Here is a 25,929-nt window from a genome sequence, read left to right as displayed (position 1 = left end):
AGTAGTCCTCAATGAGCATAGGTTAGAGAAAGGACATAAGCAAAAGTGAGAATGGATCTCTATCCTTCCCCAGATTCAAGAACATGTTCACATATTCGGATGAGAAAGGCGTTGAGGTGGGAGTTACTTGTACTCACCGAGAAACAAGAGTCCTCCCACATTCACTCCTGTTGATAAAGTCCTGGTACCGTGAGCTTCGTGGGTGGTGATACAACACACAACAGGCAACCCCAAGTGGTTCTTGTGTACCTGTCACCAGGGGCAAGTAAATGGAAGTTATATCTAGGACCCGGCATTGAGATATCTCTGGGCAGCCCAAGTGCACTGACAACAGACTCCATTTGGACTCTCTCCACTCTTATCACCTGCCTCTGTGCAATGGAGTGACTACAGCAGCAATGGCAGGCAAGCAGGCAGGGGGAGGGATGGCTATGGGGCAAAAGCGAAGAGAAGGGAGGAAGGGAGAAAGCAGAAAGGAGACTAGACAGGTAGAAGACTAGCAGCAAGGCTCTTCGTGGAAGAACATGTATTCTCTTTCCCTGCTTTAAAGAGTTAATACTGTGTGGAAATTAATACACAATCAGATTTACAAGAGCAGCACAAAACACAAATGGTATTAGGCAAGGCTGGGGAAGGTATCTGGTTTTCAGTCCCAGCTCTTTGTATTTCCCTTCCCAAATACTGCCCAGTGCTCTTTCAATGAAGGTCTCAAACCTCTTGTTTCCAGGTGCTGCTCTCCCTTCTGCTGGCAGGAAAAGCAGTAAGAGCCTCCCAAAATTTCTTGCTTGCTAAAGAAGTGGGAATTGCAATACCTTTCTACTTTGCTAGTTGAAGATGACCAGGAATTTGCCACAAAATTCCACATTCTGTGGAAATGGCTGTTTTCTTTAAGACAATGTTCCAAAGGGGACTTTGCTGAACTTCCCACAAATGTTGACTAGTGGACTCCCACTAACGAATGGGCAGCAAGTTAGAGAGGGGCCAGGTAGAAGATGGGTTGGTGTCCTCTGCTGAGCACTCCAGGTTCTGGGCCTCCTAAAACCACTTGTGTCTTTGTGGCACCTGGAAGGTCCAGTTTCCATCACATGCAGAAGAGAACCCTGAAAACTACCTCTGATATCTCCTAGGTTCCTTTCCCACTCTGCACTAGAAATTTGAGTGGTGCCCTCTGCATTTGCAATGTGCTGAAACAGATAAGAAAAACACACCTGTATGAAACACTTCACTGACCTGTTGCCATTGGCCTTGAGCACACACATACCTGAGACACCTGTATCCCAGATGTCCTCCAGCACATGAAATGGGTGGGTGGGAGGGGGAGCTGCAACCAGCAGCTATGCCAGGTTATCAGTGTTGCATCACCACCAGTCATCTGCAGCACCTGATCCTTCGGAGACATCACCTTAACACCTTTCCATTGGGGTAACCAGTGATGGAAGGGTGAGCTAAAAAGCAATGTCCAGCCTTTTCCTTGCAGAGACCACAGTAACAGTCAAACCCACTACCAATGTCAAGCCTAACTCTGCATTTTAACTATACAGGAGACTGCCTTAAAAAAAAAAAAAAAAAGAAAAAGAAAAACCTAATATAATGTTTTAGAATAGAGAATTTACCTAAGTAAATAATTATTTTTAAACCCAAGATTTAGGCAGCTTTATTATTCCACATTATGCTAATGTTTGACAATTACTAAGAGTGGGTATCAGCCAGCATTTTTTTTTCTTTTTTTTTTTTTTTTTTTTAAAGTTTAATTTAAAGCAATTTGACATGGAAAGGTTATTACTTTAGTTGCCAATAAAAGCTGTACTTTTAACATAAGTGTACACCAAGCCCTAGGGTATGTGACTATTATCTTTTCTGCAATTATGTGGTGTTCTACATAAATGTTAAAAAAAAAAAAAACTTAGAAATATCAAAAGTACCAACTTAGCAGCAGTGTAGAACTTGAGCAGCAGCTCCGAGAAGCAGCAGCTCCCGCAGGCACAGAGCAGGTTGAGGTTTCCTCCTAGAGGTGCCGCCGGGAACGGCTCCGCTGCCGCCTGCGCAGCCTGGAGAGGGGCCTTCTTTGTAAAGCATGTTTCTTCTTCCTTTTTTCTTTAGGTCTTCAGTTCTAAATGGCTTTTATTTTTTTTCACTATCCCTCTGGAGCTGCAGTTTTCCCTTATTAGGGGAAACTGTGATTTCCGCTCACTGTAGGGTCATGTTGTCAGAAAACAGTAACCACCCCTATCCCCCCCCCCCGCCCCCTCTCAGGAAATTACACATGAGACCTTTAAGAGCCACGATGCTATTTCTGGAGCCACTGAACCACTGAATTCTAGGGTGGAGGTATGCATTGTAAAGGATAGAGCAGCACATAGGGTAGCTCAGCATGTGTCTGGGGCTGAGTACATCCCCCCTGACACCTCTTCACCTCCAGGATTCATTTCTTTGGCCAAGATAAGGTTGCCATAGAAGCTGAAAACATCAGACGCAGTTGCCAGTCACAATGGGGAGCTGGCACCTTGGGCTGGCTGACCAGAGCCCATCCTGTCCCATGGGTCCACTGCCAATGAGTGCAGCCTGTTGCACCAACCCCTCCAAGCCAGGTCCATGCGGGTGTATGGCAGTGCCCCCAAACAAGGGCCAAGCCCCACGTCAACCTGTGTGCAGATAAACATATTCCACTCACCCTTCAAAGGCAGAGCCCAAGGGTAAGCAGATTGAAACAAGACAAGTTCTAGTCCAAACACTGAAGGTTGCTTAGTTAAGAGATCACTTTGATATAACTTTTTTTTAAAGTCTGGGTCATTTTTTTCTGTCTGGGTTTTGTTTTTAAAGTTACTTTGGAGCTTGAAAAAGTCACAGCATGACCCTCGCCAACTGCAAACCTTCCAAAAACACCCAGTACCAGGGCAATGAACTTTGGCTTCCTGCAGCACCATGCCCACGCCTGTTGGAGCTAACCTGCAGCCATCCCTAGGCAGGGAAAGGGAGCTCAGCCCTTTGTCTTCACGCTAGAAAAGCAAGAGCATTGGTTATAGTCAGAGTGCCAACTCCAGTTCATGGTTCAAATTAGCTAAAGTTTGTTATTTTACACTTTAACTAGGAGCTGCAACAAACTGCTCACCGGCAGTCCCAGCGATAGTATACAAGCCCCTCTAGGATCCCTTGGAAGAGCTCGTGATGAGTTCACCAATGTTTGTACATTAACCTCTGGGTGAAAAGCCAGCCAGAGGGATGTGAGAACCGCTCCAAACCCTCCAGAGCATGACACAAAATGATGCAAGTGTGGGAGCTAAGAGAGAAAATGTTGTGCGAGCCCAGAAAAATAATAAAACATTTAAATCCTTAATTGTTTTTCTTGAAGATTTATCCAAAATTGAGCTCTCCTTAAGCCTGTGAGTTTGCAGAGCATTGTCAATAAATTAGATCATGCACACAAGGCAGGGATTTCAAGCCAAAAAGCTCCAGCCATGAGTCGCTTAATAGCAACACTCCCCAGAAAAACGACTGGAGATGAAGCACAAGATATGTATTAATTATCAATGGTCTAATAGAAAATTTAATGAAGACAAGTATCTTCTTGCACTTTTTCCATGATAACCATGATAGCACGTCAGCAAAATGCATACCTTACAATGTGGCGGTGAAATGTCAAGTCTGAGGCCATTATAGCAATTCACCACAATAATGGCTAGCCAATGTATGGACTTGTAGCACTTAATCAAAGTAATGACATTCATCCACAATTATTTATGTTATGGTAACAAAGAGCTGCCAAATGCAAAACAAATGACATGAGGACTTGCAAGTGAATTCCTTCCCGTAAATTCTGCTAAGGTTATGCTTAAAGGCCCTCAGGATGGGAGTCTGTATAAATTCAGAGCGTTATCACCGGTGTTGTTATTGTGCCACATTTTACTGCCTATAAGTCGTGAACCCAGTGGTCTAGCAGGGATGGGCTCTTCAAGACAACAGAGCTGTCTTGAGACCTTTGGAAATGGCCCTGATATACACTCAGGAATTGTCTGGAGAATTTTACAGAGGGGAAAAAAAATGTAAAAGAAGACCTTTGCTTACATCTGCTTATCAAGGAGAATGCAGAGCTAGTTATATCAACACGTATACATGTATTTAAAATACACGAGCAGCCCCCACTTACCTCAAAGGGTTTGGATTGCAGCCATTATGATTGCCAGCCATGATTCTCTATTAAACGCAATACTTTTCTTTTAGGGGCATTTATGTGGGTGTTTGTATAAAAACACTGTCAAAAACTAAGAACACCAGTAAATATAAAATGGCAACATTCGGGTTCAAATGCAATGAACTAATTTATTCTTTTCAACAGTACATCCAACTGTTTTTTACCACTCACAGATGTCACTGGAACAACTTGAATAAAAAAAAAAAAAATTAAATTAAAAGAAAAGAAAAAACAGCCTAGGAACAATATCCTGCACAGAGCAGCAAATATTAATTGCTTTAAAAATGCCCTCTATTAAACTAAATAATAGCCAAATCTCACTACAGTAAATGCGCCCTTACATGATTAAGTATAATTTAACAGAAATATGATTGCATAGTAGAAAACACGAAAATGTTGAAAATGAAGGTTTTGTTGGTTTTGTGTTTTTTTTTCTTTCCCAGAATATGAACCTCCAAAGAAACACCCAGAAGAGGAAAACAGCCATTAGCCAGTCACTCAACCACAGAGGCCAAAGCTGTGCTTGCACTAAACTCTACCACTCCACTAAGTGAATGCAATCCCAAGAAGGGAGGCTGGTGGGCTCTCACCACAGGCTCTGGCCACCCTCAATGACCAGGTTGTGGCCCGTCATGTAGTCTGAAGCTTCAGAGGCCAAGTAGACAACAGCAGCCTGCAGGTCGGTGACCCGTGCCAGCCTGGCAGCAGGGATGTCTGCCAGCCAGCGCTGCACCAATGGCTGCAGCTCCGGGGAGTGGATGAGTGGTGTGTCCACGATGCCTCTGTGAAGAGCAAACATGGTGTGGGTTAAGGAATTTATTGGCCCAAGTGGAAAGGCAGTACAAGGTGTTAATTCAGAAGGAAAGCCATGGGGAGTAGCATGGAGAGTCTTGGCATCGACTGAAGCTCAGAATGCAAACTTCAGCAGCAGTTTTCCGACTGCCTTCCATTACCACTGGGCAGGCTTAGAGGATTTATTCTAAAAGGAGAACATGCACACTGTCGTCTTAGCTAACAGCAAGACCCCGTAACCTTCAGGTTACTCATCATCAACTCCAATTTACATTTTCTTATAGAAGGCAACATAGCACTGGAACCAAAGGTGCCTCCAACCAGGTCTGTTGCTACTCTTGGGAACTGCTGAAATCAGAATAATCCTATTTCTCTTTTTGCAGCATGATGTTACACAATGTTCATATCCTGCCCAGAAACTGAAAACAGCCCAACTTCCCACACGTCAAACACAAGGAAAGCAAATGCCAGCACCTTTCTCAGCCCTGAACTATTTCCACACAAAAAAGGAGAGACACATCACAGTGAAATCCCATCAAACAAATACCCCGGCAAAGCATGTACCTGTCTTGCCTGTTTTACATTAATGAGAGACTACACCATTTATTAAAGCTCTGCTAAGTTCATTTTCTCCGGGTGCCCTAAAAATGAGTGATGCTCCGGAAAGCACAATGCATGGCGAACGTTAGGCTGGCTTTTATGACTTTAACTACAACTGATTTGTCATACTCCTCCTTAACAACATATTTGTATTTTGTGAAATGTATAATTTTTTCAGCCCCTGAACAAATATATTTACATAACTGTGTCTAACGAGAAATTACATTTAACTTCTCAGAAATGACAATAACTAAAACCTGAACTGCCAATTCCACTTCATTAGTGTGGTAGAAATGCATTCCAAATGTTAATAAAAATTCCAACATGCTGATAAATTAGCGCTTCTAAGGAGCATGTGACACCTTGGTTAACATATTCAACCTCAATTATATTTCTCTTCAGCACCCTGTTATCTGGAACCTTTGCTGGCAATCAGAGGTGCTGTTTTTCAGCGGCCAATTTTCTAGATAATGTAGCTTATCAACACTGTGGGTAAACTTGCCAATGAAATCAGGCTGCACTGAACCACACACACGCTAATTGCATCTCTTTTTTATGCATATTTACAGACTGTCACTTCAAAGAAATCAGTGGCCCATTGAGGCAGCCAGTTAGCTGGAAGAATTGCCTCTTGCAAATGAAAATTAGCAAACAAGCCAGTGATAAATATGAAACGAACAAAGTATAAAAATACCCATTTTGTTCTGAAACTTCATCGGCATCCCAATTTATACTTCCAAGGAAATCATTTTTTGAGACACGCTGGATTCTGGGTATGAGATTTACCTTTTGTTTTAAGTGAAGGCTGAAATCTTCTATTTACTCTGTTACAAAGTGGAACTAATTCAGACTTTCCCCCCCAAATTTTTTTGCTTTCATTAATCAGGCATGATTTAAAGATCAGCTTTATTTCTTATTGTAATTGACAATAAACACTACAGCGGTTCTGAAATGCTGAGCAATGCAGCTTGGTTAGGCTCTGGTGGTGTATTAGTATCAAATGCATTCTAGCATAGGGCTGCAGATTTTACTTCTTTCCCCTAAGCACGGCTCCTAGTCTCCCCCCTCAGTCAACCAAGCTCCTCAGTAACTGGTTTACTTCAGAGAGAACTGTGCTTTGAGCAGCAGATGTGGAGTACATCGCACTCTGTTCCCCTACACGCCTCTCACTGCACTCACAAAACCACCTGCATAATCATTCTGGCTTTGCACTATCAGACATCAAATTCAAATCCTTATGATTCTTTTGTTTTCTTAGTTTGAACCCAAAGGGAATGTGGATTAGGAAATACAGCACACATTCCTCCAGTAGAGCAGATTTCACTATAAGAGGATGTATTTCAATGTTAGGAAAAACCATCCTTGGTCTGATTTCAGCCCAGGGCTTCACCTCTTGGTTGACCTTTCCTTCGGCTCACTTTGAGTAGCAAAAATTTTGATGTGTGACAAAACTTCATTACAATTTTTTTTTTTTGTTCCATAAATGAGAAAAAAATATAGCACAAAACTTAAAGTTGCAAACACACATACTGATGGCACTATAAATATTAGGAATGTCATTGATACTACACATCTTCTGGGAAAGCTTTGGTGCCAAGTTGGGCAATTTAATGTTGTTGAACCCTTTTAGGCAGATTTTAGTTGGCTCCTAACCAGTTCCAGCAAAGACAACTGCCAATGCATTAATTCCCTACCTCATCTTGTATGCAGTGCTGAGCCTATCAGTACTTTCTGTTGCATGTCAATGTAATATCAAACTGCTAGTTCCTTAACATTAGGCATGAGCATCAATATTTAATTATTGATACACAGGACAATTTGAGACATTAGGAGAAGAAAGGGGAAAAAAAATAATAATAAAACAACAAAAAACAATTGCCTAAAACATTTCCACTCCAAGAGACACATTAGGAAAAATATCACTTACCAGATACTTAACTGGAATTGTTACGTGCGTTCAATCCCCAAATGAGAGCAAAAAGAGATTCCATCTGTGTGTAACTTGATTTCTTTCAGATGAGTTATTAATTTGAATGAGTTAAGTACACTCCACTTAATCAGGAAGTGTTTAATCAAGAGATCCACTTAATTGGGACATCTCCCAAGGAATTAGATTTAAGTCCAAAGATACTTACCAGCAATGACTGCTGCTTAATGGGGATGGTAATGCCTCTTAATTGGGATGCCTTGAGATGATTCCGGGTTGCTCATTCACCCGCTTTTCCTTTCCCCCAAATTTGGCTACCCCAAATTTGAGGAGATCCCTACCTGCTTTATCACACCTTGTTCCCACTGGGCTGAAAGCATCCAGTTCACATTATACAGAGCCCATTGGTCAAGCATGCTGTCTTCAAAATGAGGCATCCCATGCATGCTGAGAGCTGAGGTCCCCAAAGTTCCCTGGTCCATCACACCCATCTGACTTGAAATATCTGCAGGGACCGGGACAGGGACCATTTACTCATAGGTCCCCTCTGCGGCCCAAACTATATGTCTCTTTTGATGAAGTCCAGCACTTTCGTTTTGCATGGCACCAACTGTGCAACAAGCTATGAAGGAACAGAAAAGACAATGGCACAGAGATGCTTGCTCTGCATGGAACAAGAGGCAAATTCAGAGGATCATAGAATGGCCTAGGTTGAAAAGGATCACAATGATCACGTAGTTTCAGTCCCTTTGCTATATGCAGGGTCATCAACCACCAGACCAGGCTGCCCAGAGCCACATCCAGCGTGGCCTTGAATGCCTCCAGGGATGGGGCATCTATTGGATTCCTGGGATCCCATGTGATCCAACAAATCTCAGTCACTTTCTGCCCATGGGCTTGAGATTTGCCTGGCTAGTGAGAAAAGACTGGATCTTCAGTTTTATAATTGCAGTAAATTATGCGAAGGACTCTGCCATAACATTTTATGCATTGATAACTTTTATGCATTGGTCTGCATAAGTTTTATGCACTCGTTAAGAAATTAAGTTGATAAAAAGTGACCAGATAGGAAGAGGAAAAAAGGCCAAAAGGTTTGCATGGTGAAATAATGTTCAAGGCCAGACTGGAGTGTACGGAGCTTCAGGCAGATATGTGCTGTGAATGCCTTAAAGCATTAAAGAAATCTAGTGTGGGGAGAGCAAAGGACTTAAGGGCACACCTCCATACTTTACTTCTCCAGAGATTATCTGGAGCTAATCTACCATCATGGCTTATATCCATCTCTTGTGCTCCTCATAGCCCTCAGAATCTCTCAGAATGTTGCACATTACACTGGACATCCATGCTCAGATAAACTCATGCATTTGGAACTTTTTCCAACCCAGCAAAGTACTTTGATGGCCTCACCAAAATAAGGTTCACAACTCTCATACAGGCAGTAGCATATGCAGAGTCTGCTTTTAGCAAGGGAGATCTGAGCAGTACAAATCACACTAAACTCTGACCCAGAGCTCCACATGTGTCTGGACAGGATGGGGTCAACCAAAGCTTTGAAGTAAAACTCTGCGAGGATTTGGGAGCCTTTCAGTCCATGTCCCCAGCTGCATTGGAGAGAAAGAGCTGGAGACATTCAGTACAGCAGAAACTTTTGTCCTTTCTGTGCCCTTTTTGGCTATTGCTTTACAAAGAAAAATCCCACTTCCTATCATAGGATTTTGAGCTCACAGTTAGAGTTAAAGATGTGATGATAAAACTGCAACCTCATTTTGGCTTATAAAGTAGAAACAGACAAGTATGGCTCTCTTTTCAGTGCTTTGACAATTGCCTCCAAAAACATAACTTCTTCAAAGAAGAGTGTAAGTTTCCAACTTACACAAAACAATGAGTTTTGATCATTCAGTGGAGACACTTAAAATATATGCAAACCCCTCAAGAATAGGTAATTCCTCCTCTAAGAACCTTCATACCTGTGATCACAGATAATGTGGCATACTATCCCATCTCTGTTGGTAACGATTACCTGTGCATTTGCAGGCGCAGTTCCTGCCAGGTCCTGCTGGGCTTCCCTAATTCCCTTCATCTCCCCTGGCTCCTAAAAGCCTGTGTAAATTCAGCAGACCTAGTTGTGAGAACGCTATAGCAGAGCTGTTAGTATTGGCATGGGGAAAATCCTACTACCAAGTAAGATGCTGTTAAAAGAATCCATGGATCACATCAAGCAAAGGCTGGAGTCCCTGCTATAATTGGTAATAAATAATCATAAGGAAGAAAGCTAGCACAAGGAATCGGAGAGACAAACTGACAGTAAAAACACAGGCACTTGCCATTGAGCTCCGTGTTTTTTTTTCCCTTCCACTTTGTGGATTAAAATATGTAATTTGTTTTTCCTAATTTGACATACATTATAACTTCATTATTACAATTTAACTCCTGGGTTAAAATCCTGCCCTTCTTACTTACTCTGATTGACTTCAACGGTCTACAGAATTTGACCGCTTCCAATTAGCGCTATCCACTTGGGTTTCTGCTTAGCACTATGATGCACTGTTAATTGTTTAATAAAATGACTGTGTGTTGGCCATGTCTGTGAGAAACAGGGAGAGAAAAGATGGCAAGAAAACTTTGCTCTGGTGAATAAATATCATAAAATAAAATGTGCAGCTTTAAGCCTCAAAAAAATAAGGAAATTGTAATTTGTAATAAATACAGATATATATTTACAAAATTACACCTGGCCTCCTGCAACTGTCAGAGCTGAACGGTATCTCAATTACAGCACTGCAATGTGGCGTTTTAAGTGCCTATATATTTGTCTCAAGCAAAAAGGGGAAAGAAGTATTGTCTATTAAGTGTCAAAAGCCTTTTCTTTAACTGCAGAAGGCTTGGACAGACTAAGGAAATATTTCATCTGGAAGAGAAATGCTAAAAACTACCCTTCACATTATTGGAAAACCTATTATCAAATGCTAAAACCTCTTCTTAAATCCCTGAGTATACACAGCAACAGAGCAGGCTCAGTTATAAGTATTTAAACCTTTGTTAAGGAAAAGACAACATAAAAAGGGATGCAATCCACCTGCTAATTAGAAACTTTATTTTCCAAGATACTGCTCATTTGAGCTTTTTAGAACATTTCGTTCCCTTTGTACTTTCAGAATGAGACTACATTTTACTTACGGAGAAATGCAGTTGACTTTTACTCCTCTGTCAATCCATTCCGTTCCTAACGTCTGTGTTAATTTTACGACCCCGGCTTTGGAGGCATTGTATGCCAACTGCTTCTGCGGGTGCGGAACTGGAAGAGATTCAGAAATAGAAAAAATATTTATTCTCCTCAAATTAAGACGTATGGGGAAGTTCAAGTGCTGTTTCCTGCCTTGAGATGAACTCCTTGTCGTTTCCCTGATACCAGGCATGGAGTAACAAGAGTTTATTCATCACACAGCAACACTAAATCTGTATTTGGTCACCTCACATTTTTGCCTCAGCATCGGGGAGAAATGAAGAAAAAAGAAATGAACTCAAAACATTCTGTGTTTCGGCAAAGCCAAAAGCAATGTGTTAAACATATATGCAAGTATTTGACTTTTTCCAAGAAGGATAAATAAACACATCAGTGTTTGCACGTTTATGCTTTATACATATGTATATTTTATGGAAAATATTCATACACTGCAATACTAAGGAAAAGCTATACCCCATGATATAATATCGATGCATTACAGATTTTTATGTAACACACCATATTATATATCTCCCTGGAACAAATTATTCACCTTAATTTTTAAATTATCCACGGTCTGAAGCAAACACATTATCTAATCAGTGTTTGTATGGATGTGAGCACAGGTGCGTCCCAAAAATCCTGAACACCCACCATTTCCAGAATCTAAAGCTTCTGAAGATGTTTCAGAGATGTCACATGTCAGTCACGGAGGGATGATGATCGGCTTGCTAATTACAATGTTCAGGCTTGTTAGTGCGGTGTGCTTGGTGGCTCTGCCCCTCTGCCAGCTCTCATGCTTGCAGTGTTCCCAGAGAGCTGCTTAAGGACAAATCTACAGTGGGTGTAAAGTCTTAAACCCTGAGAGCCTCTGGTGAAACTCACAACACACAGATAGAAGCACGTGGAGTCACTGGCAGTTGGCACTGCATTGGTCCTAACTCATGGAGCTTTATGCCAAATTTACCAAGTTGGTAAATAAGTTCCAGACCACTGCTGTCTATGGTACCCCAACACCTTCACTACTACTTTCTGTCTAAAACAATTATTTTCAAGTAAGTATGCTGATTTGAAGTGTGAAAAGAAGACTGTCAGAGAAGAAAGTGTCAGAGTTAACTAAGCTCTGAAAGAGTGAAGACCCCTGCTGCAAGGTGCCGAGCCTGTCAGTATGCCTTGAACCATAGATCCACAGAATCATTACAGTTGGAAAGAATGTATAGTCCATCAACCCCTTCCCACTGTGCCCACTAACCATGGCCCCCGGTGCCACATATACCCTTTTCTTGAACACCTCCAGAGACAGTGACTCTACCAGCACCATGGGCAGCCTATGCCAATGCTTCACCAAACAAAGAATATCTACAAACTGAGATATCTGCTGTACCTACAAATGGAGATAAATATCTATGAATGGATTTGAAGAACATGAAGAACTGTGGCAAGGATTAGTGTTTCCTTTTACTCCATGTGCTGAAGGTATGCTGAGAATCGGGCCTTTTTAGAATTAAACTATTTGAAACTGTCCCCTTTGCCAGCATTTCTCCTGCCCTAATTTTTTGTTCTGTACCAAATGAATCCCATTCCAACCCACAGAACCCTGCTGCTCTCCTTGTCCCCATCACCCCACAGACACAGTGCTCTGTGGGGGCTCTTGAGCAGGAGTGGCACCTAATTTCCTGATTAATTGCAGCACATCAGCTGCAAGTTATGTACAACTATGGTAGTTAACCTCACAACCTCCCCAAAGCAGCTCATTGCTAAACTTTCCAAACACGTCTGTCTGTGATAAATCACTCAACGTTTGCTCAGAGGAAAAGAGTTTTGGCACTGTCTCTGCACCTCTTGCCCACACGGGTGAGAGCAGCTAGTGGTTGCCAGCAATCAGCATTCTGACTTGGGGTGGGGGTGTCAGGATTTACAAGACTCTCACCATGTCAGTGCTTTTTTCTCCATAGTAATGGCTAAGGAAGGTAACCAAGATGGAATATTTTCCTCCTGAGACACATAAAAACTTCGTTGATCATCAGTACTGCCACCTCCATTCCCCAAGCCACATTTTTGGGTAATGCTTCATAGACCCACAAATCTTCAGCCCTCCAAACCAGAGCCTGTGAATGAAGCCATGCCTCCAGCAGTGTCATCGGGATATCTGAGTTCATAAGGTCCACATGAAGGGAGAACGCTCGCTCCTGTTTGGCATGGAGAAGGTGGGAGGCAAGCAGATAAAAATGCTGCCAACATCAGCTGCATTACATTTTAAACATCTGACACAATGTTTTTGCTACCTTGTTCAGTGCACAAGGCTTCTTGCCTGACCTTGAAGCAGCCGTGTAATGTTAATGAGAAGAGCATACAGAGAGAAGAACAGATCACTTCCCACTAAAGATATTTGCTGTAAAAATTAGAGTGGAGTTCCACCTGTACAAATGGCTGAGCCGCAGCAGCCTCCTCTCTGCTGCTGAAGCATACGTCTGGAATAATTCCAGTCAAACACCAGAATCAACATGCACATATGCAAAATGTATGCAGCCTATCTTCAGTTAATTAGAATTGACTCTGAGCAGTGTATCTGGAAAATAAAAATCACAAACAAAAACCTTTCTATCCTGCAAAGAGTCTCCTTGTTTTCCTCCATCTCTCAGGAAGGACTCAACCTATAAAAAAAAAACAACCCACAACTATATCCCCTAACTATTTCTAGAAACATTTCATACTATGCCAGTTGGCCAACATACTTAAATAACCAACCAACCAACATATTTATTTAACATTCAGCAGATGGACATGATATGAACATCGTGGTTTTCAGTTGTAGTTTTATAACTACTAGATTTTTCCCATGCCAAGATCCAAACAGGTTCAGAAGGTAAACACATCCCTTTGTCTCCTAACTTCTGGTCTACCCGTGTCCACGTGCATTAACTTTCAGTGACATTTGATCAGAATGCATAATGTCCCTTTTGGGCCCCACTCAAAGCTGCACTTCATGAGGGTACGTGAAGTCAAAAGCTTTGCAGTCTTTTCAAATCTACTTTGGTTTTGGGGGATTATGTTACCTTACAAAGCTGGGGCAGAGGTATGGTGCCTGCACTTGAGCATAAGTGAAACAGCTGGTAAAGACACTTGACAAAAATTAACAACAACATTACAAATGCACTTTTGAAGAAACATTTAAAGTTACTACCCAGTAAACTGAACAGAATGTCACAGAAAGTCAAACTGGGCACTGTAAAAATAAATGTTATTCCCAAGGAAAATAAAAAGACTGCATATTTATGTAACGTTCAGCAGATGGACATGATATTAATACAGGGGTTTTCAGTTGTACTTTTATAGCTACTAGATTTTCTTGCCTAACTTGGCAACCCAAGGCACCATTTGATTTTTGGATTTGGACAATACTGCAACAGATGTCCAGACCAATAAAATAAATTCCTAAAGGGCTATGCTTAATTTGTGTAATTGATCAATTTTTGTTACATGGGCCTCAGTTCACCAGCATGTAACTGCCTTCCAGATTAGCTCAGCAGTAGGGATTTCATTCCATATGTTACAATGGTTTATTGGTGCTTTTCACAGCGCTGCTGATTCAGCAGCGTCGGTGGAGACACCTGTTGGCAACGACAATGAAATATAACCATGGTACCGTGGCAAAGAATGGCACAATAGCATTTAGGTGTCTTGTAAACATCACCAGGGCACCACTTTCTGCACTGAAACTCATTTGCCCAAAATTACTGGGGAGAGTACTAGCACCTCTCCCACACCATCACTGCAACAGGCGCACAGGTGACTCCACCTCTCCTATGAAAAGCAGTAAGTGCTCTAAAACATAAAGGACCGATAAATGTTGAAAAATGATATCAATAAAAATTTTGTAGTACATTTCCTCTAATACAAAATGTCAGTGATTTACTCCTTCCCAATACAGGTTTAATTGATTCAAATAGCATCGGTAGTAATTAAAATATGGATTCTGAAGCACAACTGTTAGCTCTCATCACTCACCTATTAAACTTGCCATAGATGCGGTGTTAATTATCTTCCCATATCCTTGATTCAGCATAATGCGGCCTGCAGCCTGTGACAGAAATTAAAGGAAAGACCAGTGACCCTTTTTGTGATTGTGCTAATAATGACATGATAATAAATTAGTCTTCACTTTTCAGAAGAGTTTATGTGCTCACACATTTTTTTAAGCACTCGATATAAAAACTTGGTATAAAAATGGCTGATGCAGGAAAAATTCCATTGCCATTTTGGACCCTCTTTGCTTTTGGCAATATATTCTTTTTTTTTTTTTTAAATCACTGATGCTGGCAATGGCCCCCCAAAGCTTTCTGCTCTTCAGGGGTTGTTGAATAATCACCCTTCCAGAATAAGGCCATTTTTAAGCACCTAAGCTTGGACAGTAAGTAATGACCAGCTGTTCTGAAAATATTGACCAAAATCAGTAAGTTGATTAATCCCATGAAATTAACCCCATTATGATTACATTAACAATAAAATGGTGTTTAATCTTGGTAAATTAAATACTACGAACATTGCTTCCCATTTGCATATCAAACCTGTACAGCATTTCACACTCACTTGGCAGCACAAAAATAGTCCTCGTAAATTGACATTGAAAGTTTTGTCCCATTCTTCTAGTGAAGTATCTTCACTTGCAGAATTCATATTGATCCCAGCGTTGTTGCATGCAATGTCAACTGTGCCCCACCGAGCTACAATGGTATCAACAATCCTTTGCACATCCTCAGGTTTGCTTACATCTGCTGCAAGGGCAATGCTTTTAATCCCTGAATTAAAACAGGGGTGATGAAGTCAGTATGGGAATTCAGAGAGAGAGAAAAAAATATATCTATTTTATGATTAGTTATTAATTCATCTCCCAGTTCTATATGTCTGTATTTCATATGTATGTATGCATTACATATATATTCACCGCTTTAATTTGCTTCTACACAAACCATAGCCAGTGTGCATTTGTTACTGCAATGAAATTTAAGTTGCTAACTGGAGCAAGGTTTGCCTGTTGGTAGCCAACATGAAACTGAAAGCAGAGCTCAGCGTTTGAGCAGGACGAAGCTGTGAACACTGCACCATCTTCTGTCCAAACACTCAATTGCAGCTTCCCAGCGGGGGAGCAACTCCAGCATTTCCTGGGTGCTGGGGACCGGAAAGAGCAACTCCAGAACAAGACAAAGCGGTGGGGTCCCTTCATTTGCTCGAATGCAAATGCATACATATGGATTATATGACAGATCTCCACATGCTACAGAAAGTCAGCCAATTTGTCCAAAAAATGTGTTTTCTGGTTGAACTGCATAGTGAAGTCAGCATGGAGCTTCAGACAAAACTAACCCAGTTTTAGGTGGGAGCTAACTGGAAATACCTGCAGGCTCACAGGTGTGATGGTCATGGCGCCAAGCCTTGCTTGCTACAGATCACATTGTCAGAGTAAGCAGAGCAAACATTCTGAAGGGAAAAGATTTGCTGTAAAATTTGTGCTTTCCTTTCCTAGGAAAATGATCAAGATGTTGACTATCGCTCCAGTGCTGATTTGTAATTAGCTTCATTTAATTTAATATCAAAATTTGATTTAAATATCCTTATTATTAAGCCACTGTAACAAGGTTATTACAAACCACTGGACTGGGGAAAGATTATATGTTATAAGCAGTTCTCCCTAGAAAGCAAGAAGGAAGGGTGATACCTACTGCAGGCGGGAAGGGCTGGCTCTTAATATGCAGTGCTGATTGTCCATGGATGTTTGAGATCATTGACTGGTACCATACCCGTTGTTCATGGACATTTGAGAGCATGTGATCAATACTATATGCATACTTCAGCATCCAAGATGTATCCCAGATGATGTTTCAGACCTTGTGAGAATGCTCAGAAACCAAAGACCTATGGACACTGCTGTACCATCCCCTCTTTAACATGTATGGAGTTGAGATCCCTCCTCAAAAAAACTTCAAATACCTCTGAGCAGAAGAGAAGGCTCTCCCAACCAATTCTTAAGATGGAGGCAAAGCAATAATATCCCAGTGATAATCTCCCCATAGAGGGAGCCACCTACAAAAAATGAATGCATACTCTGCCACAAAACAAACCCTCTTCTTTTATCACTGATTTTATGATAAAGATGCTGGAAGAATAAGAATATCCAGACAGCCCACTTTGCTCCTCCTGGCCCTGGCCTTTCTTATTCGATTTACAGACAAAAATGGGTGTAAGCTTGTAACTGAGGGCAACAGAATGAGGTTTTTCACCTGCCCTCCGATTCTCACCCCATGTACAGCTTCATCCTACATGATAGCTCACAAAAATAGGACAAAAGGCGCCATGAATGTCTAGAGAAGAGTTAGTGGAGGCATGCTCATTTCCAACAGTCCCACACTTGACCTTAATCAGCCGATATCTCTGCGCTCTGAGAGAACAGCTTCTTTCTCTCCACTGTTACCCCAAACCATCAGACAAAATAAATAAACAAGTAAAATAAACAATGGGAAAACAGTTTAAATCTGTAGTATCAACCAGAAGCAAGAGCCCTTCAGCTACATGCATGAGGGTACCAAAGCATCTCTTCAGACTTCAGTTTGTCTTTGTGAAGCTGGTGGGGGCAGTTTTGTGATGAGCAGAAGAGGAGCCCCAGTGTGCCCAATCTGCCCTTCTGCAGGGGAGCCCCTTTGACACAGAGCTCTGTCTTTAGGCTTTCAGCATAAATGGAAGTAATACACTGCATACAGACAAGAAGATCAGAAGTGACATTGTGGGAAAGGCATTTGCATAGTTTACAGTGAAAATGCACATTTTAAAAATCCCATCAGATTAATTCTTCCCTTAAGGTAGAGGAAGCGGTTACCCCTGAAGACATAGATGTATGTATAGGAAGGTAACCCTTAGGAGTTTTTGGTTCTGTTTCATCATTTTTGGTTCTTCTGTCAGGATCCATTAGCAACAGTTGAAAAAGGTATTCACTCAGGATGTAAAAACAAAGACCCCTATAGCCAAGGGAGATACACCCGAGATGTCTAACAAAGCTAAAACTGAGATCACAGAGTTTCTGATGTTTAAAATCCATCATGAAATGATGGCACCATCCCAAAAGACAGCAAAGGGCTCCTTGGTATAAGAAGCAAAGTGGATTTAAGAAAGCAAAGTAAAATGTTTTGAAGAAGTATTCAGTATGGGGATGACTTGGGGTGCTGCGTTTCAAGCTTTGAGTAAGAGACCCGCAAACAAAGAGCAGGGGGGAAAAAAAATCACAGCTCCTTTGTGTCTATTATAGCAGGAAAAATATGTATTAGTACTACAAGTGTTGCTTTAATTTACACATGTGAATATTGTGAGTGTAAAGCTAGCTGAACCTTTTTGTCAAAATTTATTTCCAACAGAGTACGTTGCTTCTTTGAAGCCAAAGTGTTTCATGGAAACATATTGATTTCAACAAAAGTTTTCAAGGAAAAGCTTCTGAGGTCCAGGCTAGACACACTAGTTACCTCTGGGGAGAAAGAGATTGAAAATCTGACCTTTCCAGATCTTTTCCAAGAATGGGCATTTGGATATAATTCCCTTTCACAAAAGCATTACAAAGTTTGGGTTTTGTTCCAACAAGGAACGACAATAAATTTGAAACCTCAGAAACCCTCATGAGGCGGAATAGATGTGCCCTGACCAGCCGCACTGGTCAAGATGGCGGAGAGTATCTGACCTAGAAAAATAAAGATATGTGAAGACTGAAAAATGAGATTTTCTTTACTTTGGACCACAGTAATATTTGCAATGCCTCATGACCCCCCAACTGTATCGCATAACCCCTCTGTCACGTCCACCTTCTTTGGGCTTGCAACCCACCAGCAGAGGAGCAGAGATAGGACAGCCATTGAAGAACAGATGATCAAACTCCTACTGAAAGTGCCCTGGAGAAAAGTTAAGTTCATTTTCAAATGGACCAATGGCATCCAAAGTCTCATGGCTCTATCAGCTATTTCATTTATTCTGAATAGCTCTGCTTGATATGCAGGATCTCACTATAAAAAAAATATCCAAAAGGCAAGTTAACTTGTAGGGCACAGCTATTGTGTGCCATGACCATATGGCTTCAGAGCATAAGAAAATGAAAAGCTTCAGGGAAAGAGGGACTAGATGATTTAAGAATTTGTAATAGGAACTGGAGACGCTATTCTGTGTCATTGTTAGGGATCAGACCAGCAATCAAAGCTTTAACCATTGCACCAGTCCTCACTGTAAAGTGTCCTACGCTTACTAAAGCTGGTATTGTACAGACTGGGACCTGTTGTTTCAAGCATTCTCTGCAAAGGCTCAGGATGGTGTCAAAACCAGAAATGAACCATCCCTTGTCCCTTCCCTAGGGAAAAGCTGATAGATGCAGAATGATGAAAAATAGAAATGTATCTGCAAGGACTTGTTTTGCTGAATAATATGGTTTCCAGTTGCACAAACACAGTTTCCCTGAATATTTTCCATTTGGCAAAAAAAGCTTTGCAGTACCTAAGACAGCGGAGACTCCAGGTTTCAATGGGCAGATCATCCACTGGTGATCAAACCCTTTTTGAGACCAGAGTGGATGCAAATTCTGTTGTCTGTGTCCAAATGGGATTGTGAAAATTTCCTCGGCAATGTTCCAACTTCAGAGGTGACGAAATAGTGAACTTAGAAGAAAGCTTGGTTGTAATCTCACAAATGGATTTATAAAATGAGTAACACTTCCTTTCTTTTCTCATTAAAATTATATTTCCAGCTTTCTTTTTCCCCTTTACAATTGCAGTTTAGCATGACTCTAGGGGAAAATTCAATTTTATGTTACATTTTGTGTTTTTACTGCTAAAATAGAAGTGCCTTGTAGAGGATTTTACCTCTTATTTTGGACTTTAGTTATTATGTCTACTAATATTCCATTCATTCCTCATCTAACCTCATATTCATGTCTGAAAGAACTATAGATGGAAGTTTTCAACAATGACTGCCCCAGTTTGAGGGCAGTGCCATGCTTACCTTTGAGGTTGAGCTCATGTGCCACTGCTTCTGCCTTTGCAAGGACCAGGTCCACCACAGCTACTTTAGCACCAGCTTCTCCCAGCGCATGAGCAAAGGCCCTCCCGATTCCCTGCCCACCGCCAGTGACGTAGGCCACCTTGTCATCCAAACGCAGCCGGTCAAGGATGCGCTGCTTATTATAACCCCAGAAAACATCGTCCCTCATCACTTCTTCCTAAAGTAAAGACAGATATACATGGCACAATCAGTGGCAAAGCTTAGTACTAGAACTGCTATGACAGGCTCTACCTGTGAGATCTTCTTGATCCGTTAGCTAATGCAAAGATATGATTAACTAAAGCCAAAAAGAATCCTTACCCCTACTGATATTATTCTCAACAGGAACACCAAGGCACAAGGCAATGTAGCAGAAGGGCTATGCTTGGGAAGATACACTGACCACTCCATATACAAGACAGTAGAGTGAAGTCTTTCCTGGCCCATGGGATATCATAGAATCATAAAATGGCTTGGGCTGGAAGAAACCTTAAGGATCATCATGTTCCAACCCCCAAGCCACAGGCAGGACCACCAACCTCAAGGTCTGGTACTAGACCAGGCTGCCCAGGACCCCATCCAACCTGGTCTAGAACACCTCCAGGATGGAGCAAACACAGCCCTTTTGGGCAGCCTGTTCCAGCAACTCATCACTGTCACTGTGAAGAACAATGGCATGATCAGGTATGACTTCTGAGAAAAGGACTGAAAAGTCTTCCAGCTATTTCACTCCCAGGACCAAGTCCTGCCCTCTAAATCAGCTGCCTCCAGGAAGAAGGAGGCTGAGAACATGTTTCCAAAGGCAGGATTTGGCTCAAATGCTGTGCAGTCAAAATATCTTCACAGGGCTGGTGCGCAAATAAAGATATCAGCCAATAACTTAAACCAAGCTGTCATCTGATCAGCTGCCATACATCATTTTCCCCTGGCTGGAATCACAATGGAAAATACAAGATGTTTAAAATATTGGTTTTGAAATGCCAGGAATTACTAGTGGATGTAGCTTTGGGAGCAGTCAGAAGCTGCCAAATAATCAAGACATTTGGGTCTGGATTTACAGAATTGGGCGATTACAATTCCAGATGGGAATTTCATTATAGCTGGATGATGCCCATTACAAAAAATGGAGTTCCTATTAAAAAAAAAAAAAAAAGATAAAATCACCATCTTTTCCATAGGACAAGCTAAATCTGCATGGCACTAACAGCACAGCACAGCATAAATCTGGGCTCCCAACAGCAAATCCCTGGAAATGCTCTTATCACTGTTCTCAGCAAAGTCAAAAATTTCCCAGAAATGTTCACAGAAAATACAGACCTTTGATTCAATCACTCCATCTGGCCGTATGGGGCTCCTTCGAATGATGCTCAGCCCACTTTGCACAGGTAAAATTATCTGCAGACATAATGCATAAGCAGTTAAGGAAAGTCCTTCCTTCATTAGGCCAGAGTAGTTTTTCTCCTACTGTTATCCTTTAGCTAAAATTCCTTCCAACCCAAATATGTCAGGCATCTATATTTGCTCACATTCTCCTCCCAAACTCCCAGCTTCCACAGATGCCAGGAAAATAAAAGCAATTTTGCCTCTCCATTTTCTAAATGAGTGTCAGCTGCTGAGATCTCTAGGTTTCCACTGCCTGGCTAATGCTGTTATGAAGACGTTCCAAAATCATTCTCGGAACTTAGCAAACCATCATAGCAACACTTCAGTGTTCATCACTATTCACTGGAACATCTTTCCTGCACCCATAGGTGAATCTAAGTGGACTGTGACAACTGCCTCTGATGCTGTTATCATACTTCAGTGAAAGATGTGCTCAGCGCTGGAGGTTCAACCCTGGGATCAAACCATTAAAAGAATAAGTACAGAAACAACATGCTGTTTACATGCATTAGATGGCTAGCAGTAATATTCAGGGCAGAGAAAGCCACTGTGAGTCTTTCCCTGTTCTACAAAGAATAGTCATTGCTCTTTGTATTCGATAGTTGAGTTGATGATAGAATAATAGGATGAGATAGGAGGCACCCCTAGAGGCTGTCTGCCCTGCAGATAGACAAAGATTTTGAGTTGATGAGGCACAAAGCCCAAGTCCTGTATTATGGCAACCAAGAGGAGGCTATTGGAAGAGTGGATACTTGAGAGCAAGCCTCGTATGCTGGTGCCACTGTGCTGGGGTGGCACTAGTGCCAAGTGCATTTAAAGCCTTGTTGTCTCCTGTTGCGCCAGTGGTGCCCTGTAGCCTCCAGAGGCTTTAAGCAGATTGGTGGTTCCTTGGTTGTGCTGCAGAGCTGATTATTCACTTCTAAGTGCTCAAATTTAACTTGCCTTTAACACTGGAGATGATGTATATAGAGAGCAGGGACTTTTTGCTGAAAATAGAAACTCAGGAAAGGTGAATTATAATAAAACTTGGGTTCATTTTAGGTCCTCTGAATAATGGCACCAACAAAAGAAAGATTCTGATGAGTACATTGAAAAATCCATAGATACAGTACGGCAGGCAGCCTAACCAATTGCATTGCACCAACCTGCTCAACACGAGGATCTGAATTAATCACTGTATTTAATTTCCTGACAGCTAGTACATTTTCCTCAGATATGTTCTCCAGGTAGACTTGTCCTTTCATGAGTGTATTCTCTACACAGATCACTCCGTCCATTCTCAGCAAGTGGTTATCCATGACAAAGCTGTAGTAGTTAACAGCATTCCTTTGATCAGCATCAATAAAGACTATATCAAAGTGTTCATCCTCAGCGTGTAATGCCTGGAAAAAAAAAAAAAAAGAGAGGATGGAGAAAACTCATTATTTACCTGCTGTCTGAATAGCCAGTTTCAACTTACCATTTAAATGCCCTCTATATAAAAAACTCAAATATGAAGAACTCTGGATTTTTGGGTGGTGTTTTTGTTCTTTTGGTTTTGGGGTGGTTTGGTGGTTTTTTTGGCTGAAATTACTTCTGGAGATCTTGGGAGTTTCCCATACTTCACAAAGAATTCTTCAGCAGTCCCAGTGCCCAGATCACTGAACATCTCACAGACAATCAGGATGTAAGAGATGATCTCTCATCCCAGCTTGTCTCATTGAGAATCACAGTAAAAACACCTGCATGTTGAGTCAAAGGGGACTGAGCCATCAGGGTAGGGGAGAAGACTCACATCAAACCCTGTGGCAGCTGAGCTGCTGCAATAAGCTCTCTCTTCTCAAAAGAGTAACTATCCACAAACCAAAGAGTGGCAATTGCAACAGTCTTTGGGAGAAAGAGACATAAGGCTGATCCTGGGAATTGCAAACTAGCAAGTCCCACTTCAATAACAGGCAAATGGTTGAAATCCCAATTAATAATAGAATTATAAGGCACATAAAAGAACAGGTCATGGTAGAGATAAAGCAGCATAGCTCCTGTGAAGGAAAATGATGTTTCTTTAATCTAAAAAAAATGCTCTGGGTGGCTCAGCAACAGAGGATAAAAGAGAACTGGCTTCTATCATCTAATTGGATTTTCAGAAATGCGGCACACCTTCCCTCCAAGCAGGCTGCTGATCATAATGTATTAAAGTGTTGATGGATGACCAGATGGGAGCCTTTACAGCCTTCTCCTGTGGCAGTTAATGCACTCGCTGCCCAAGAGGCTGCTTTGGAATATTTCAGATTCCATCTGGGACTATTTAACTGCATCTGTGTGCGTTGCAATGAAACAACGGCTCATCCACCTATCTCAGGCAAGCATAAATGCTTTCAAGTCTTGGCATTTCAAGTGAAAAGAGAAACAATTACATTTTTCAGAACTCACTGTTTCTACCACAACTTTTAACAGCAGTTCTTGCGTCCAGATTTCCCTTTTGTGTTTGGAGACATTGTGTACAATGAGTGATGAGAGAACCCCTGAGATGTAGGAGAGAAAGCATCAAGAAGAAATGGCAGCGGAGTATTTGAATAACTAACTTGTTTTCAGGACTGAGGTTGATAGCTCCCAAACAGGGATTTCAGGAACCTTTCAGAAGCAGAAAGCACACTGTTCTGATGAGAAAGTAGCAGGGAATGGATCACTGAAGCTCTGAATTATTCTGTTTTGCAAACTAGTGACATTCTGAGCTTGTTAGTGGTTAAGAAATAAAGCTTGTTTCCCTCTTGGGTACTACTGGTGGAAAGCAACAGGGAGATTTTTGCTATGGGGAAGAACATCTTATATCAAACTGAAACTCAGTCAGTCTGTCCAATGTCACTGCTTCAGGAGAGGTCAGAAGATGGAAGCTGGGAGGAGGAGTCTGTTGTGAAGAAAGATTAGAGGTCTCATTCTCCAGAGAGAAGAGCCAAAGCAAATTCAAGCAATTACCATGACTTATCGCTACTTTCTGACTTGTAACCTTCCTGGGTGGAGGAGGTGGGGGGCAGGTATTCAGAAGCAGATGTGGCAATCTCTAAACATATGCTACTACTGCTCTGTGCTATGGCTCCCTAATGAAAAAGAATCTCGCTTTTATGCATTGGCTTCATTAGGTCCATATGGAGTTGTACAGCTCCTAGGATATTTGTTGGACTTCTTGTTTCAACCCTCTTTCTGCGCTGCCTACCTGCTGACAGCTTATCCCTTTCTTATCTAACTTCTCATGCAGACAAACCATCCTTCAGCATCACAGCTCTCAGCCCAGGAGGACCTCTGTGCTCAGTGTGCATCTAGCACAAGCCTGTGTTACCCTTGCTCTGCTTAAAGGTGTTTCACTTCAGACAGTTTGAGTCCTGAAGAGCCAGCCTCAAATTTCACTTGTCACCTTTCATTTCCTCCAACTCAAGCCCTTTGCAGTCTCCTACCCTAATTACATTCTTTGTGCATTGCAGAGATTTGCAAGACACTAATACGTGTTGTGACAACTTGGGAGTAGATTTTAGGTGCTGAAGTTTAGGCAAATAGGTCCATTTTATCTAGCCTAAGGTATACCATACAGCTTCCACATGCAGCTCCAAGTATCTTGTTTCATATACAACAAACAGCTATGGAAAAGTCAAATGCCTAAGGGCAGCTGCAGCAGTACTAGATGCTTACGTAGGAATGCCCTTGGAGCTCACACTGGGACCTCCCAGCAGATCCGAGTGCGGAGCTTCAAGCTCAAAGCAGCAATGCAGCAATGGAGGGAGCAGGAGAGCTCACTGCTATCCCTCTCAGAATGGGACTGACCACCCTTTCCTTCCCCATGGGATTGAGCAGACCTCGCCTGCTCCTGCCTGGGGCCTCACAGCACGTCAGAGGTCCTTTTGTCATTTGCTAAGAGTGCCTCTCTCCAGAGAGAGCCCAAACATCTCCAACCATGAGGAAAACTGAGATCCAGAAGGGAATAATCTGCCTGCAGAATATCTTGCTGAAACTAATTTCCTGAATGTTTACAGTGCAATCCCTGCTCCTTGCTACAGAGGCATCATAGATGGTAACAGATGGCAACAAGAAGTGTCTTAATTCAGAGCAAACTTGGCTAAAATTAATGCTTTTACTTACAGTGAGTCATTAACTTCCTTTTGGATTGAAAAAGAAGGGAGAAAAAAAAAAGAAAAAAAAAAAAAAGAAGAAAAAAAGAACTTGTAGCACTGCATTGCACAGAAGAGATGAACCAAAAGCCAGCACAAGAAGGGCACAGCAACAGTGTTGGCAGATACAGCAAAAGATCAGGGAGAGGACATCCTGAATAAAAACATGAATGAATCTTCTGCCAGAGCTGAAAGAAAACCTGATTGCAGCTCAGATCAGAGACAACACGCTTTCATAAGGCACATATAAACTCAATCAGACACAAACAACTGTCCAGCTCCTTTGAAATGGATCATACAGTCAGCATATTTGTAATAAAGACGTACTCAAAACTTATTACCTTCCCTACGCTATGTTCTTGACCTAAATGCAATAGCGATCCATCCTTAGAATACACAGAATACATGAAGAAGTACAGCTTCCTTTTAAAACACCATTAGAATATTTTACTCTATGTGGACATACACTCTTGTTACTCCTAAACGCTATTCTATTGAGTACAGTTTATATTCACCGGCAAAGCTAAATCTCTGGGGAAGCTAGAGAGGGAATGCAATTTCTAGTAATAACAGCTCACAACAGTGAATACTATCCACTTATCCCCACAATTTCCAG

At 41.7% G+C, this 25,929-nt stretch overlaps 1 protein-coding gene across 1 annotated transcript; it reads right to left on the bottom strand.

The window, feature by feature from the left end:
* Positions 1 to 4,291: 4,291 nt before the first annotated feature.
* On the bottom strand, positions 4,292 to 21,427 carry LOC107319729 (D-threitol dehydrogenase-like). The gene is made up of 7 exons (XM_015874836.2): positions 21,321 to 21,427; positions 21,112 to 21,189; positions 19,756 to 19,972; positions 15,322 to 15,530; positions 14,740 to 14,812; positions 10,686 to 10,803; positions 4,292 to 4,971 (listed from the first exon to the last, which is right to left on the bottom strand). The coding sequence occupies exons 3-7, from the start codon at positions 19,961 to 19,963 to the stop codon at positions 4,776 to 4,778; spliced, it is 804 nt and encodes a 267-aa protein (XP_015730322.1). The 5' UTR covers positions 19,964 to 19,972; positions 21,112 to 21,189; positions 21,321 to 21,427; the 3' UTR covers positions 4,292 to 4,775.
* Positions 21,428 to 25,929: the final 4,502 nt, after the last annotated feature.

Source organism: Coturnix japonica, chromosome 12 (genome assembly GCF_001577835.2).
Source record: "Coturnix japonica isolate 7356 chromosome 12, Coturnix japonica 2.1, whole genome shotgun sequence".
NCBI lineage: Eukaryota > Metazoa > Chordata > Aves > Galliformes > Phasianidae > Coturnix > Coturnix japonica.
This window is presented reverse-complemented; position numbering and strand designations above follow the sequence as displayed.

What these genes read in the sequence shown, in the direction of transcription:
- LOC107319729 (XM_015874836.2), bottom strand. Translation starts at nt 19,963, where the DNA reads ATGAGGGACGATGTTTTCTGGGGTTATAATAAGCAGCGCATCCTTGAC. An exon ending in GACTATTTTTGTGCTGCCAA is followed by an intron (nt 14,813 to 15,321) that starts GTGAGTGTGAAA and finishes TTTCTGTCACAG; the next exon opens with GCTGCAGGCCGCATTATGCT. An exon ending in AAAGTCAACTGCATTTCTCC is followed by an intron (nt 4,972 to 10,685) that starts GTAAGTAAAATG and finishes TGCTCTTCACAG; the next exon opens with AGGCATCGTGGACACACCAC.